At 38.3% G+C, this 16,145-nt stretch overlaps 1 protein-coding gene across 2 annotated transcripts; it reads right to left on the reverse strand.

Moving 5' to 3' along the window:
- Nucleotides 1-594: 594 nt before the first annotated feature.
- On the reverse strand, nt 595-8,666 carry LOC111780423 (amidase 1). 2 transcript variants are annotated; one of them, XM_087119422.1, is made up of 9 exons: nt 8,443-8,666; nt 7,977-8,129; nt 7,131-7,255; nt 6,914-7,039; nt 5,727-5,909; nt 2,470-2,623; nt 2,189-2,360; nt 990-1,124; nt 595-907 (listed from the first exon to the last, which is right to left on the reverse strand). In XM_087119422.1, exons 1-9 carry the CDS (start codon nt 8,547-8,549, stop codon nt 767-769), a joined length of 1,296 nt encoding a protein of 431 aa, XP_086975548.1. In that variant the 5' UTR covers nt 8,550-8,666; the 3' UTR covers nt 595-766. The 2 variants fall into 2 exon arrangements, with proteins under 2 accessions (XP_086975548.1, XP_086975549.1); XM_087119423.1 differs by having other exon boundaries at nt 2,470-2,617; nt 8,443-8,665.
- Nucleotides 8,667-16,145: the final 7,479 nt, after the last annotated feature.

The following is a 16,145-nucleotide window of genomic DNA, read 5'->3' on the forward strand; positions in this document are numbered from 1 at the left end:
GGACGATGTGCCAGCCTTCTCGCTATTCCCCGAAGGGAAGTAAACACGAGGCGGTGTGCCAGTAAGGATGCTGGGCCCCGAAGGGGGTGGATTTGGTGGCGGTCCCACATCAATTGGATAAAGAAACAAGTGCCAGCGAAGATGCTGGGCCCCGAAGGGGGTTGGATTGTGATGTCCCACATTGGTTGGGGAGGAGAACAAAACACCATTTATAAGGGTGTGGAAACCTTCCCCTAACAAACTCATTTTTAAAGCATTGAGGGGAAGCCCAAAGAGGACAATATCTACTAGCTGTGGATCTGGGAGGAGAACAAAATACCATTTATAAGGGTGTGAAGGAGAACAAAATACCATTTATAAGGGTGTGAAGACCTTCCCCAAGCATACGCGGAAGCCCAAAGAAGACAATAAAGGGTGTGGAAACCTTCCCCAAGCATACGCAGAGGCCCAAAGAAGACAATATCTGCTAGTGGTGGATCTGGGAGGAAATCAAAACACCATTTATAAGGGTGTAGAAACCTTCCCCTATCATACGCGTTTTAAAGCTTTAAGGGGAAGACCCGGAAGGGAAAGCCCAAAAAGAACAATATCGGCTAGCAGTAAATACCAAAAATACATGATCAAATATTTCATTCCACAATCTAACTTGCTAGAAAAAGAAAACTTGATTCATAATCATACAAACAATACATGATCATACAAAGAATACATGAAAGGATGAAAAATCAAATCTCTCAAATTATTCAGTGGATAATACCTCAACTTCTTAGTAGCTTGCCTCAACTTCTTGTTTTAGAGTGCTGTAAAGAGTGTCAACAACATTGAGCAAAAACCCATCTGAACCATGTTTTGCTAGCAAAGATATAGACACAGGAAGGCCGTTGTACAGTCCTAGAGGTATGGTAGCCTGCACATTAGTTGGTGGCAAGAAATACATCAATATGGTTGCTTTAACTTTCAAGAGTGAGAGAGAAAGAATGAGAGAGAACCTGGCAGATTCCGGAGACCGAAGCAATGGAGAGCAAACTGAAAGCCTTTGCACGAAAGTCGTGTAGCTCCGAGATGTCTGTTCTTAGTTTCGGAGGGGGGCCTGGGACTGTAGGAATTACAAGAACTCCAAAATCCTGATACATAACGGCAACTCTCTTAAGATGGTATGATATTGTCTACTTTGAGTAGTATTTACTTTTCATTACTTATAAACTCTGGATCATTCCCTTAATTAGCTAACGTGGGACTCCCCCAACAAATCTCAACCATCATCCCCCTCGAACAAAGTACACCATAGAGCCTCCCCTGAGATCTATGGAACTTTCGAACAACCTCCCCTTAATCGAGACTCGACTCCTTCTCTGGAGAGCTCAAACAAAGAAAACTCTTTGTTAGAAACTTGAGAACTCTTGACTACACCTTCGAGACTATTCTCAACAATTCTTCCTTCGAACAAAATACACCATAGAGCGTCCCCTGAGATCTATGGAGCTTTCGAACAACCTCCCCTTAATCGAGACTCGACTCCTCCCCTAGAGCCCTCAAACAAAGAAAACCCTTTGTTAGACACTTGAGTCACTTTTGACTACACCTTCGAGACTCTATTCTCAACCATACTCCCCTCGAACAAAATACACTATTCTCAACCATTTCCCCTGAGATCTATGGAAATTTTGAACAACCTCCCCTTAATTGAAGTTCGACTCTTCTCTGGAACTCTCAAACAAAGAAAACCCTTTGTTCGACACTTGAGTCACTTTTGACTACACATTCAAAACTCTCTTTTTTGTTCGACATTTGAGGATTCTATTGGCATGGCTAAGCTAAGGACATGACTCTAACACCATGTTAGAAATCATGACCTCCACAATGATATGATATTGTTCACTTTTAACATAAGCTCCATGATCAACCCCCGAAGGACTCCTCTCCTAACAATCTTCAACAAACTAAACTAAAATTCTGCCTACCCTAACTCCCTATCCTGACCAAAAAGGAAAAAGTCCGACAAACTTACAGATAGCTACCATTAATATTCCTGATAAAAATTAATTCAATTTGTCTCGTAGAACACATTTTTAGTCAACACAAAAAGCAACGGAAGTTAACAGTAGAAATCAAAATGCAAATATTTTTAAGTTGGAATTATTTCAGTTTAAAATTTTAGTAAATTGTGTGTGAGAAAGAGAGATAATACTTCAAGAAGAGCAGCAAGAGCTACACGCAGTTCAATTTGAACGGAGCGACTTAGATCAGTATTTTCATCCGTTGCCACCCTGATGTATTCTGATATTCGTTCTGATTTTCCTGGGCCCAAATGAGAATTATAGGACCTAACCCATTCTCCGTGATTGATTTTGAATTCATGCCTACAAGCGTAAAAAGAGGGTGAAGATCATTACTTAATTCAACACAATTATACATCACAATCAATTATCTCGACAGAATTTGAGTAGCAGTTCATCGGAAGATTAATACCTCTGAAGCAATACCTTAGACCTTACAAGAGCAGCCAAGGATGGAATGCTATGCTTATAACCATCGTTTTCTTCAATCATGAAATGCTTCAAACTTGGAACTTTATCCTCAACATAACTCCCGATGCTAATCTGTTTTATAAGATGGTCTGCAGCTGAAGGCTCAAGTTAGTAATTGTACATGACAATTGAAAATTTATGTTCGAAAGAAGAGATGAATTCAAGTATTCCCAAGGCCAATTTATTTTATAAGATGGCCTGTAGTTGAAGGCTTAAATAAGTAATCATCCATCTCAAATTGAAAATTTATATCTAGAAGCACAGATGAACTCCAAATTATGTTAATACTTTTTCTTGAGGTTGTTGACCTCCTCAACGGCATGTTCTTAAGGTTGTTGACCGCTCAACGGAGGCAACAATCTGTATGATCTTGAAGACAGCTTGGAGGAACTTCTTGATGACGGAGATCTCCTCCATCTTGTCTCTTAACGAGTGGATACCGTTGACGATCATTGTCAACTTCATGGTAAAGTGCTGTCTTTCATGCAGATAGCCTTGAAATCACCCATCAAAATCTGCACTTTTGCTTCCTTGACCCATTCTACACCCATATGCATTGTTTGCTGTGTCTCCCATGCTGCCTTTGTCGAGTCTTTCTCTGCAAACATGAGAAGGACATCCTCCAGGACTGTTTGGTAGATGGCAACAAGAGTCATCCTGTCCTTATGCTCCCCTTATGCTCCCTCGATATTGTCACCATGTTTGATGGCGACCCACACGCCATGTGCTAACAAATTAACACGCATTTTTATCAATCACGCTACATAGTTACTCTTTGTGAGTAACAGGTACGTGAGCGTTGTTAGATAAAACCTGAGTTTTTCAGTTTTTCCTTATTTAGATCAAGGGGTACGTGAGCGTTGTTAGATAAAACCTGAGTTTTTCAGTTTTTCCTTATTTAGATTCACACGATCACACGATTTCAGAATACCCCGTTCATTTGACAAACAAGTCTAAAATTTTGTAGGAGAGTGGCCACAGCATTCGGTTTAGAATATCAGCCTTTCTCTCTCTCTTTGTTATTTTTACGCATTTTTTTTTTTTCAACAACCTTCTGTCGAAAATTTCCTCTCACCGAGAAGAAGGGATTTCCCTCGCTGATTATCGAAATCCAACAAGCGTTACACTCCTCTCCTTCTCGTTTTGTATCGTCGTCACATCTCCCCCAATGACTTTATGCAATGACAGCATTTGTTTCGGCATCCTAGCTCTGATCCTAGATAAAGGTTTTGACACTCGATCTAAGCACATGGAAACAAATAACCGAAACATGGTTTTGACACTCGATCTAAGCACATGGAAACAAATAACCGAAACAAATAACCGAAACAAAAAGAAACGAAAAAAAATAACACGATAACTCAAGGGGAGAGTTCCTTTGTACCACAGTATTTCAAGTACAATATTTTTAAAAATTTTGTTGTGTGGCTATTTAGAGGGAAGAAGCACTAACAATTCTTCTACTAAAAATGCTCCACTACTAGTAATTTCTCCTAAAAATGTTCCATGACTAATATTTCTAGAAATGTTCCACTACTAATAACTTCTCCTACAAATGCTCCATGATTAATAACTTCACCTATAAATACTCTACTATTAATAAATCATGCAAAGAATAAATCATGTACAAGTCAAGCTTACACGTCATTTTTTAATAAATCTAACCCTACTATATTTGGTTACAAAGATAACTCATAGATAAATAACTAACAAACGGTTTTGTTAATTCAATAAAGAAGTGTTTCTTAGCCGCTTGCAAACCTTTGTCTCTAAATCGATCTTTTGTTGAATGTGCCAAAAAGGCTATAGTCCAAATATTTCAAATGAGTTCTCTCTGGAGCAATGAGAAGAAAATCAAGTCCTGATTCATTCACTAACCAATATCAAATATCCATTCCTCAAGACCACAACCTGTGCAATAACTGATACTCATTGCCCGATTGTTGTGCAGTTTTATGAAGCCTTTGGCTTGAGAGAAACATTAGAGAATGCTAATGGGTTTATGAGTTCTTGGGGAGGAGAATTAGCCCCTTGTTAGGTTTAATATCTCTCTTTGGGCTTGGTGTTAAAAAAATTTCATAATTACACTTTAGGCCTTATTATGCTTGATTGGAGTCCCTTTTTATTTTAGCTTGGCTCCTCACTTTCTGAACTATTATTTTGTATGGGTTTGGTTTGATACCTATTAAGACGATCAGCATAATACTTAATCAGTTAAATTCCATCAAACGGGCTAAATTATGGAAATCTACGGTTCTAAGCATACTATTCTTTTTTTTTCACACATTCCTCAAAATTGAAGAGAAAGTCAAATAAGATTCTTTGACTCCTGTCTTCAAAGTTCGGATAGAAAACCCAGCCCCTTTAGCTTATTATAAAATCAAAGACTCAAAAACAAGGGTTCCACACCTTAGCTCGGCTAAATTGATTTAATGATCTCTTTCTTCGATATCCAAAAGGATGTAGAAAGAGCGGGGTCAATTCCACATCTCATAGAGAGGAGGAATACCAGGGATGATAAGGGATAACTAACTCTACAGCTCATAGGAATGGAGTTATTCCACATTACTCCCGTTTTTTCATAGCCTGATTTAAGAGAATATGGCTTCAAAATGCTTTTTGAAACCTATGTTAATTGAACTAATAGGTGCTGCACACGATTCTTTCGCCAAGCGCTCTCTCAGATGCAAGCAAAGAGGTTTCATTCAGAAGGGAGCTTGAAGACATTTTAGTTTGATTTGCTTTCTTAAGCGGATCCGCTGACCTGAGTGCTTGCCTAAGCCCTTTGCATCTGTTTCCAGCTTGATATGGACCCGGGCTTGAGATTGCCATACCACTCGTAGGCAGGACCAAGGAAAGAAGAAATTGTCTCAATGGCAAAGACCCATTTTGTGGTAGTGTCCCGGCAAGCGGTAATGAAATGAGATCAGTGTCTTTTAGGGCAACCTCTCCCATCAAAGATAGAAAATTGTGGGATTTGGTATCCTGGTGGATAAGGAACGGTTTCATGATATGGTCAGGGAATAGAGGTTCAGAGGAAGGCTTTACCTTGTGAAAGAAAGAGTGAAAGAAGAATTTGAGGATTTCTTCTTATTCCCATGTATTTTTTTCATTCATCCTCAATGAAAGCATGGTACTAAAATAATAATAATAATAAATAAATAAATAAATAAATAACTTACTGAGTGTCAGACTTACCACCAAATAACTTCTTCACTGAATTAACAAAAGCTTGTGTCAGTCGCTCACTAGGAATGCTTGAGAGCTTGAAACAATCTTCTGCAATCAGCACCTGTGTAGGCTTGTAATGTTCAACCTCTGGCTCTTGCAGCAGCAGCCGTCCTACTCTTTTGAATACGGCAGAATCGATGGCAAACCAACCTAAAATGAGAAGATGGTGTCAAAACAATGTACACCTTTTTAACATGACAGGAACATGGTTAATGTTGAAGGAAAGAGATGACATGTTCCAAAAGATAATATTCGTTGAGCTATGAGCTCTATTCTATTTATAAGCAACCAATGGATCTGCTACGAATCAACACCATATCGATCATCTATATGCAAAATCATAAGAAACATAGCCGCCATCATAACAATGATGTCATGACAATTATATTAGAAACCACAACTCTCCACCATGGTATGATATTGTCCACTTTGAGCATAAGCTCTCATGGTTTTGCTTTTGGTTTCCCCAAAAGGCCTCGTACCAATGGAGATGATTCCTTGTTTATAAACCTTAATCAACTCCTTAATTAGCCGATGTGGGACTCCTCTCTCAACAAACCTCCTATCGAACAAAGTACACCATAGAGTCTTCTCCTCTAAGGCTTATGAAGCCCTCAAACAACCTCCTCTTAATCGAGGTTCAACTCCTTCTTTGGAGCCCTCGAACAAAGAACACCCTTTGTTCGACATTTGAGTCACTTTTTTACTACACCTTCGAGACTCACAACTTCTCTGTTCGACATTTGAGGATTCTATTGACATGGCTACGTTAAGGGCATGACTTTGATACCATGTTAGAAACCACGACTTTCCACAATGGTGTGATATTATCCACTTTGAGCATAAGCTCTCATGGTTTTGCTTTTGGTTTCCCCAAAAGGTCTCATACTAACGAAGATGTATTCCTTGTTATAAACCCATAATCAACTCCTTAATTAGCCGATGTAGGACTTCTCTCCCAACAATCCTCAACAAATTGGATTTTCACAAATATTTGTCAAAGGACCTTTTACTTATAAAATTTAAAAGTAATAAGTGAAGAGAAAAAGGAAACAATAACAACTTTGCATGACAATCACCAAAGGGCCTTAGTAGAAAAAAAAAATATACAAAAGAAGAGGTGGACAAAGTGACAATGAGACATTACACATTACCTACTGTATCGAAGCTCTGCGTCATGGGTATTACTCCAGATGTAGAGACCACACCATGTGAAGGCCGGAATCCAAGAATTCCACAATAAGAAGCAGGCACTCTAACGCTACCTCCAGTATCGGTTCCTACAAATCTAGGTAAGGTCTGTTACAATATTTTACCCAGTACAAGGCATGGAATCACAAATTATTCAACGTCTTGGAACTGAGAACTTGCCTAAGGAGAAATCCACAAGCTTTGCACCAACAGCAACAGCAGAGCCGCTAGAAGATCCTCCAGGTATACGATCTGACGCATATGGGTTTCGGGGTGTGCCATAATGAAAGTTTTCCCCACTTATACTGACAAAATATGATTATCAAATTAGTGATTCCACTAATATAAAAACTCACTCAAAAGCCTGCGTGTTCGGATGAATGATTTGGTCAAAGCATTTAAATTACCAATTAGAAACCTGATAAAAATCAATTGGCTCACGTTCATGTTTTAACCAATTTTAATGCAGAGCTGTCTGATTGAAAAAGAATGATAAGAATTTAAGTCTTTGTCGGATTTGACCCACGATCACAATACGTCAAAACAAGTAAAAGAAGCAAAGAAAAAATTTGGGGGTGAGATTTTTTGGAACAGAGAAACATTAACCACTTAGGTTTTCAATTCTGTTTGTTGTTGTAGTGGTTGTGAAAAGAGCATGTATCTATTTTTAGCTAGCTTCCTAAACTTTCTCGTCAAGAACCACTAACAATCTTCTTAATCAAATCAAAGCATAAACTTGGTCCACACTCACAAAATTTGGTCCACAATTTATCAACTACTATCAATTCTCATCTAATTGCTCCATATTATTCCTACTGACAATTCTCTTTAGTTAGTAACTAACTCTACTAAATCAAGTTTATTAGCTCACAGTCTTAACACAGTTATAGAATGACTTGCAGCTCAAAAGAATAATTATTATCCCCTGTATCCCAAGTGGCAAAGCTTATGGATTGTTTGTTTGTGATCAATTGAAAAAAATGAAAGCTAACGGGAAAAAAGGTAAAGGGTATGTTTTCTTGTTACCTGAAGGCCATTTCATCCATGATAGTCTTGCCGATGCAAGTGGCTCCTCCTCTTAGGATAGCCAACACGGCTGGCGCTGTTTGATTGGCGGGTGGGTGAGTCCTTAGCCATTCAGGATTTCCAAAACCAGTTACATATCCCTCCATATCAAATCTGTTTGGTTCAAATACCAATGTGAGAGGTTTGACTTCAATACCCCAATTTCATGTAGAAAAACTGTTACGTTGATAATTCAAGGACCAAGATACTAATATAAACAAAGAACCAAGAATTATTTTATCGAACTAAGCTTCGACTTGCACACACTAACAACCAGTTGCGATCTAAAACCAATATCTACAAGATTTCAAAACCTGTTATCACCAAAACCTTCATGAAATCTTTTGATTCTATCAAGAATACTCATACAGATATTTCAGATTTCACAACCTGTTAATCACCAAAGAGTAAAGAATCGGAAACTTACATGTCTTTAACAGCGAAAGTGAGGCCAGTCAAGGGAAGTGGATCGGACGGGGAGCTCTGCTGCAGGATGAATTTCTCTATGAAAGCTCCATGATCCTGCACAGCCATTGCAAGACCTGAGATCGGTCTCCCTGATCCAAATCCACTCCGAAAACCCTAATAATGGCTGGAAATTGCAGAGAAGACCAGGACAATGAAAGAGGAAGAGAGCTGAATTAAAAAAATGGTTACTGAAATGCCCAAAAATTATATTTGAAAATAACGGATTCTATGAAAATAAAATGTTAAATTAATAAATAAATAAATAATACTATTAAACTTTTAAAATTTTCAATAATTCTAGGGGTGTAGATGGGCCAGGTTGGTTGGATCGAGGAATTTTTTTTGACCTAACCCAAGGGTTCGGGTTGGTTGGATTGGTAATCCAACCCATACGAACCTTTTCACAACCAACCCTCTATTTTCGGTTGGTTTGTCAAATTTGTTTTTGTCAGTTTTATTTATCCACAATTTATAATTCTGGTACAATCTTAGATAAAATATATTAAAAGTTCACAAACAAACACATTTTCGGGTTGGAAAAAGAAACTTTTCACAACCCAACCCTCTATTTTCGGGTTGGGTTGTCAAAAAAAATTTCAATTTTATTTATCCACCATTTATAATAATTCGATAAAATATATTAAAAAGTTCACAAACACATTTTCGGGTTGGAAAACGAAACCCTATACGAAACTTTTCACAACCCAACCCTCTATTTTCAGGTTGGGTTGTCAATTTTTTTTTTTTTTTTTTTTTTTTTTTGTCAGTTTTATTTATCCACAATTTATAATTATTCGGATACAATTTTAGATAAAATATATTAAAAGTTCACAAACAAACACATTTTCGGGTTGAAAAACGAAACTTTTCACAACCCAACCCATAAAAATTTAAAAAGTATTTTTTATCGGGAGGAATAAAAATACACTTGAACCTTGTGACTGATCATCCTCCCGGACCAGCTACTGATCATCGGCTTGGTAAGCTATTGCCTCAGGTTAAGAATGAGAAATAGAATTTGATGGAAGGTGTGTATTCTCATTGATATTCATATCCTCAAATAAGATACAAGCTAACAACTAATGCGTACAAATAAGGAAAATATAAAATAATTAAATATTGAGAATAAAATAAAATATACTATAAATCAAATCATAAAGGAGAGAATATTGAGATATAATATCTAACATATATTCCATAAATAATATATAAGGCTGATCATCCTCTCGGACCAGCTACTGATCATGAGCTTGGTAAGCTATTGCCTCACCAACTAGCTAATCAGACGCGAGCTCCTCCTCGGGCGGATTCCTCCTCTTCCTTCTTAGCGTACGGGGTATTAGCAGTCGTTTCCAGCTGTTGTTCCCCTCTCAAGGGCAGGTTTTTACGCGTTACTCACCCCTCCGCCATTAGAAACAGCACTTCCCGTTCGAATTTAAATTGAAAAAAATTCAAATAATATTTACACTCAATCTAAGAATAATAATAATAAATAAATAAAAATATAAAAGGTCGTCCCAGAAAGGAAATTTCTGGCCAAATGAGTCACAACAATTGCTCCGTTTCATCTCATTTGGCTGATTCATAATCAATTAGACATTTTTTTGACACCTCCAGCTTGACCTCTTCGTTGATTTGGCTTGAGTTTGATATTTTTATACCCTTTTGAGGTCGATTCATTGGACTCGGGACTGATACATCTAGACCATTTTCTACAATTTTTGACTCGTTGGGAGGCATTCTTGACACGAGATGCTTAAAGTTAGAATTGCTACTTTTTAGCTAATTTAAATTATTTGGAGATATATGCAAATTAGGTTTAGGGTAGAATGAGATTTCAATGAGTAGCTTTAAACTAACGTCTCACGAAACCAAGTAAATGGTTTTACTGTTGGCTTGATTAGATGATGTGTGTCCTATGGCATCTGCACATGTCGTGCTTTTATGATTGTATGATACGTGCATCAAATACTTTTCTAATATGTTCAGTACGAACACGTACTGTAGGACCAAGCTGACTCGATGACTCAAAAAGTTGGATAAATTTTTCGCAAAATAAAACAAAGAAATTTAAAACATTATATCAAAATAGAGTTTATACGTAAGTATTCAAAACACAGCATACTAGTTAAAACACAAAATAATAGTTAGAATACAAAACGAGGAACGAACACAAAACACTTTAAGACAAAAGGGTTGAGGATGACGGGTGAGGTTAGTCTATGGCACCTGCTCCAGAGTCTGCTCCCGACCTCGACCAGCTCCTTATCACCTGGAAAAAAATGGAGAATAAGGAATGAGTACAAGACTCAGTAAGTAGTAGGCTCTTAATCGTGTCCTTGATATGCTAGGTTACCACATTCTTTGATGTTGTCTTGTTCTTGTTGTAACTATTTAGGCCCTCTAATTCTTGTTCTTGGCTTTGGGTTCTTATCTTGATCTTTCTTGAGGACCTTGGTTTTACTTTAAGGGCCATAGTACTATGGTTTTTGTTCTTGGTCCTTTGTTCCTGGTTCTTGTCCTTAGAACTAAGATCTTGATCCAGGTTCTTGTTCTGTTCTTGGTTTGTTCTCCAAGACACTCCCCCTAGGATTTATGGCACTAGACATGCACCTGAAAATCCTATGTCCAAGGCTTCATGCGTTCCAAGCGACACAGCCTTAACCTACGTTCAAGGCTTCATGCGTTCCAAGCGACGTAGTCTTACCGCATCTTAGGGCTTGCCTTTCGATACAGTCTGCTTAACCTATGCCCAAGGTTTCATGCATTCCAAGTGGCATAGTCTGAAAACCTACATCCAAGGTTTCTTACGTTCCAAGCAATGTAGTCTTAATACTGCATCAAGGGCTTGCCCTATAATACAGTCTACTTACCTACACTCAAGACTTCATGCGTTCCAAGCAGCGTAGTCTAAGTCATGAGCATGTTGTACTGTGGGAGTCTTAGGAGGTTCTTGATTTGTGGCTAAGGTAACTTGCTCTCTTCTTATTCCTATGTGACCTTAGACTACTCCCCTTGATAGACCATAAAGGTCACTTGTTTGGTGCATACTTGAACATATGGCATCCTGCAAGTCTGCAGGGCATCTCTTCTAGGTGAGGGAAACTTGAGGCATGACATCCTACAAAGGAAATATGGTGCAGGGCATCCCACCTAGAAGAGGAATACTTGTGCACCGCTTGGTGGGAGGTCATGGGTCACTTTGGACATGACTAGAGATTTACCTAGCATTCTTGAGTTTCTGAGTTCGGGGACCTTGGTCCTTCGTCCTTGAGTGGTACCTAGCATTCTTCTTACTTGGGTAGTTCTTGGTTCTTAATCTTGTAAGTTTCTAAGGTTCTTAATTCCTTGAGGCATAAGTCGTATCTTATACTTGTAACCATATGAACCCATCTTAGCGTAAGTTGTTCTAGAAGATCATAGATTACTAGGGAGTTCTTTAGAGTGTTCAAGAGTCTTGATACTTGTGGCGTTTCCTTTAGGTGTTTCTTGGGTCCTAACTTGGTTTAGGTTCTAAACTTGCTCCAATCAACTTGAGACCTCAAACATATCTTCATGTTCTTCATAATCGACTTCATAAGAAGTAGCAAATCATTTGGAGCACGTATAGACCTTGAATTTCCATAAGTAGTCCTAAGGGCATTTTGGTCATTTTACTCATAATTCTTAGTTTTGCTACTTAACGTATTCCAATGACTTTCAAACTTCACCATATCATAAAAAATCATAAAATAAGATCTACTACAGAGTTTCATAGAATTTGGAGGTCATCTAGGTCATGAACCGTAGGTAGTCTTCCTTAGGGGCATTATGGTCATTTTGCACTATTTCTTGGTTTACCTACTTATCCTTATCCAATAAGCACCAAATTTCACATTTAATCTCAAAATGCTATAATATACTCACTATTAAAATTTCATAGGCAGCGGAGTTCATCTAATTGGTTATTTTAACGTTACCTAAATCCCGAGTTATTTGTTCGATTCAAGGCCTTAACTCACGGTTCCTAGGGTTTTTCTTTCATGTATCCATAGTTCCTACTTGGTTTAGGGTTCATATGGAAATCCAAGCGATTCCTACAAGTATGTCTTAACAAAAAGTCCAAGGTGGCTACTTACCTCGTTGTCGACGTTTGAGACCTCCGTTCTTGAGCTTTCGGTATCCTAATTACCTCAAATTTCCTTTCACAGACTCCTCATTGTGTCTACTTTCTGGAACCATAAAGTTTTTCATGAGAAACGGTTTAGAAAGGGGTTAAAATTGAGAAAATCCAAGGGAAGGTCAAGTTTTGTGTTGACATGGTCGGTTCAATTGAAGCGGCCACATCATTGTCTTCTTAATCCAGACGGGAAGAAGACGCGGCTGGCATATAGCACCACCGTTTGAAACTCGCCCTCCTCAGCTCCGATCATGTCGTTTCTTCCCTTGATTTCTTCATGAAACTTAAAGATGGTGTTACAAGGAAGAGCTAGGGATTGCTTTCGTACCTTTTCGTGGATTGTAGCCTAAGATGTTCGCTTCCAAAATTCGTCCAAAATATGATTTCTCGCTGGAGTAAAAATAGAGAAATTCTTATTGGCTAGCCGATTCTAGGAGTTTTCAAGGCCCGATTTCTTCACAAAACCTCTTCCTTATTCTTCTCTTAAGATAAAGAAATTGGTTTGGAGGAACGACTTTGAGTGTGGGATCTTAATTTTGAGAAACCACTCTCGGTCTGCAAGTTACCCGACACCTCCGATTTTTTATCTCTTGGGTATCTTCTACGACGTTTTAGCTCTTGATTCCTTCAGCAAAGTTACTCGACTTCTTCCTATGAAGCTAAAGGAGTCCTTAATTTGAAGGAAAAGAGGTCGTAGATAGAAATTCGACATTTACCCCCAATTTGAACCCAAAACGGATTTTCTTCAATTGGGCACGTTCCTGAGGTTATTTCTCTTCTTGGTCTTCTATGGGAACATTCTTTCGAGGTGCACAAACTTATTGGGATCGTTCTTCATCGGCGAATTCTTGTGTATCCTCGGATTGGAATTTTGAGTTTTCCTTGAAGCTCTTTAATCGCGGATTGGATGGGGGAATGGTTTCTGGGCATTTTCAAGACTCTATTCCTTCATAGAACTTGTGGGTAATCTTGTTTAGAAGCTATGAGAACAAGTTTGAATGGAAATGGTGGAGAATTGCTCTCGAATTTGGAAGAAACCCGAGAGTAGGAGACCCAAAATATAAACGCTTATTTCCAACGACTGGGAGCTCGACCTTGCTCGATTCTTGATCCAAACTATTGCCCCAACTTCAGAATTTATAAGAGAAACTTAAACCGACATTGAGAGCTCAAGAATCGTTGTGAATTGTCTCGATTGGATTTTCTGAAAAATCCATCGAAAATATCTACTCCGATCAGAGCCTCACCGACTTTGGTTTTGAATCCTAGCCGTTGGATGTGACAATCCATGAGTGTTCTAGAATATATACAAGTTTGGAGGAGATCCAACGACTGAGAGTCAAGATTCGAAGGATTTTGTGCAGAAGGCACTGTGAAGGTTATGATTTTTTAGCAGAATGGCACATTCGTAATTATCCTTAACTTCAAGGGTATTTTGGTAATTTGTCACTTTCCGAATATTTTATTATTATTTTCTAAAAAATCCATAGTTTTCCTAAAAAGTCTTCATCCCTTTTTGGTCATTTTTTACTTCTTTAGCATCTTGAAATTCCTTCTAGATAAGGAATTAAAAATCCTGAAAGATCCTTGATAATTGGTAAAAAGACCTTTTCGTCCTTTTCGCTTACGCTTTCATTCTCCATCCTTCTCCAAATGTCTTAAGTCCTTCAGATTACTTCTTAGGGTATAGAAATAACTTACTAAGACCCCTTTCCTTACTTAATCCTTATAATTTTCTTCCTTGGATCCTTTCGATCTTGCATAGGTAGCTTTCCTTTATTTTTGGGGTGTTACACGTACCTTACAATATTTATGTTCACCATGATATTATGTGGGTCATTTTCTTTCGTAGCGTCCAGTGGTGAAACTGTGCCCTAGTCTGACGAGCCAGGCCTAGGAGGTACGTATATGAGCGTGCACTAGCCTAGTGGGTCCATGTGCGTGTGTGTGGGCCGTGTATAAGAAAGTACTACATATCCAACTCTGCCCCCGAAAAGTGAAGCCCTTAATGAGTAATTTTAAATACTCAAGTCACATGCTGCCTCTTTTTTTAGGTAAAAAGGTAAGACACCCTTGTACAAATGATAGCATCGCTATAAAGATCATGGAACCGAAGCTAGGACAGTTGTGTTTATGTGTAAACGGTAGCCCTTAAGTCAAATTATGACATTTTCATTGTTTTTTAACGTGCCATTTAATTTCCGCTATTTTTTTTTTTATATTTACTTTTAATTGAAATGGGTTTTTACAAATATTTAAGTCCACGACATTATTTACGAACTATTTTAAATAAAAAAATCGTGCATAGTAATCATACATACCGTGACAATCTCGTTTTTACGGAATCACTCCACAAAAATCTTAATTCCTAAGACATCCCACATACTAAATCTAAGCAAGTAACATGAAAGCTCCTACAACCAAAATTCAGTTCAAGTTGTATAATCTCAACCTCGAAGAAGACAAAACCGAAAAATCGAACCGATCAATCGTTTTGCTACCTGACCAACGCAAACCGATCTCTTGTCCATAATCAAGACCCCGTTTCTTTACGATGTGTCGAAAAGGCTCGATCGAATAAACAAACGAAGATTGATATTTCTTCGACTTCTCACCAACCAAAGGCAATGGTTCAAACCAAAATGCCTCTTTTTTCACCAACTTTACCTTATAAGTCTCACAAATATCAACATCAAAGATTGATATTTCAATAGGGATCATCTCATTCAAATCTCTATAGCTTCCTTCATTCATATTCCTCAACATCATTTCCTCGAATTCCGTGCCTTCCGAGATCTTGAGACTATCCCAACGTAACCGATCCGTCGACAACTTCATCCGATATGGCCAATAGTTACCACCGCCATAAATCCTACTAATAAGCTCTTCTTTATCCTTCATATCGATCCTCCCACATGTTGGATCATCCAAGCCTCGAGACTCCGAGATCGTTAGACCTTTTGTAAGAAAGGGAAAACTCGACTCGAATTTGTCCAATGATCCAAAAACCTGTCCAAAAGTTATGTAAGTTTCAGCAAAACGCTCAAGAGTCGGGTTACAAACCGAAGCTCTCTCTCGTTCCGTGTATATATAGGATTAGATTAGAGATATGACAGTGTTTTCTTTCAATGTTTAAGCTGTAAATTTCAAACGTTTGGTGTTTGGTTCAGCTCATTAACAGCTGGCCAAGCTGTTAATGCATTGTATTTGAATGCCAGCAAAGAAATTTATGCTGTGCAAGATAAGGTAAGAGCTGCAACATACCAGAATGTTTCTGTCTTGGTTTGACAGGACCGTATGCACGACAACATGCGATAAAACAAAGAATGTCTTGTAGAAAAGGCTGCACATGTGTTCAAATCGACAGTGGAGCAAGACAAAAGCTTCCAAACTTGTCATCGTTCCCGTACGCTGGCAAGGTTTGAATGTCATTATGCTGCCCTTTCATTGTCTCAACCTCCCTTTTCATCGGATTTATCTCGTTTTGCGTACTCGTCGTCACA

Source organism: Cucurbita pepo, chromosome 18, assembly GCF_057944985.1.
Source record: "Cucurbita pepo subsp. pepo isolate OVF chromosome 18, ASM5794498v1, whole genome shotgun sequence".
Lineage (NCBI taxonomy): Eukaryota > Viridiplantae > Streptophyta > Magnoliopsida > Cucurbitales > Cucurbitaceae > Cucurbita > Cucurbita pepo.

Bases quoted from the DNA above. Each gene is read 5' to 3' on its own strand.
- LOC111780423 (XM_087119422.1), bottom strand. From the start codon at position 8,549: ATGGCTGTGCAGGATCATGGAGCTTTCATAGAGAAATTCATCCTGCAG. The intron at 2,361-2,469 runs GTATTAATCTTC...TTACGCTTGTAG, and splicing joins TCTAAGGTATTGCTTCAGAG to GCATGAATTCAAAATCAATC. The intron at 908-989 runs GTTCTCTCTCAT...ACTAATGTGCAG, and splicing joins CGGTCTCCGGAATCTGCCAG to GCTACCATACCTCTAGGACT.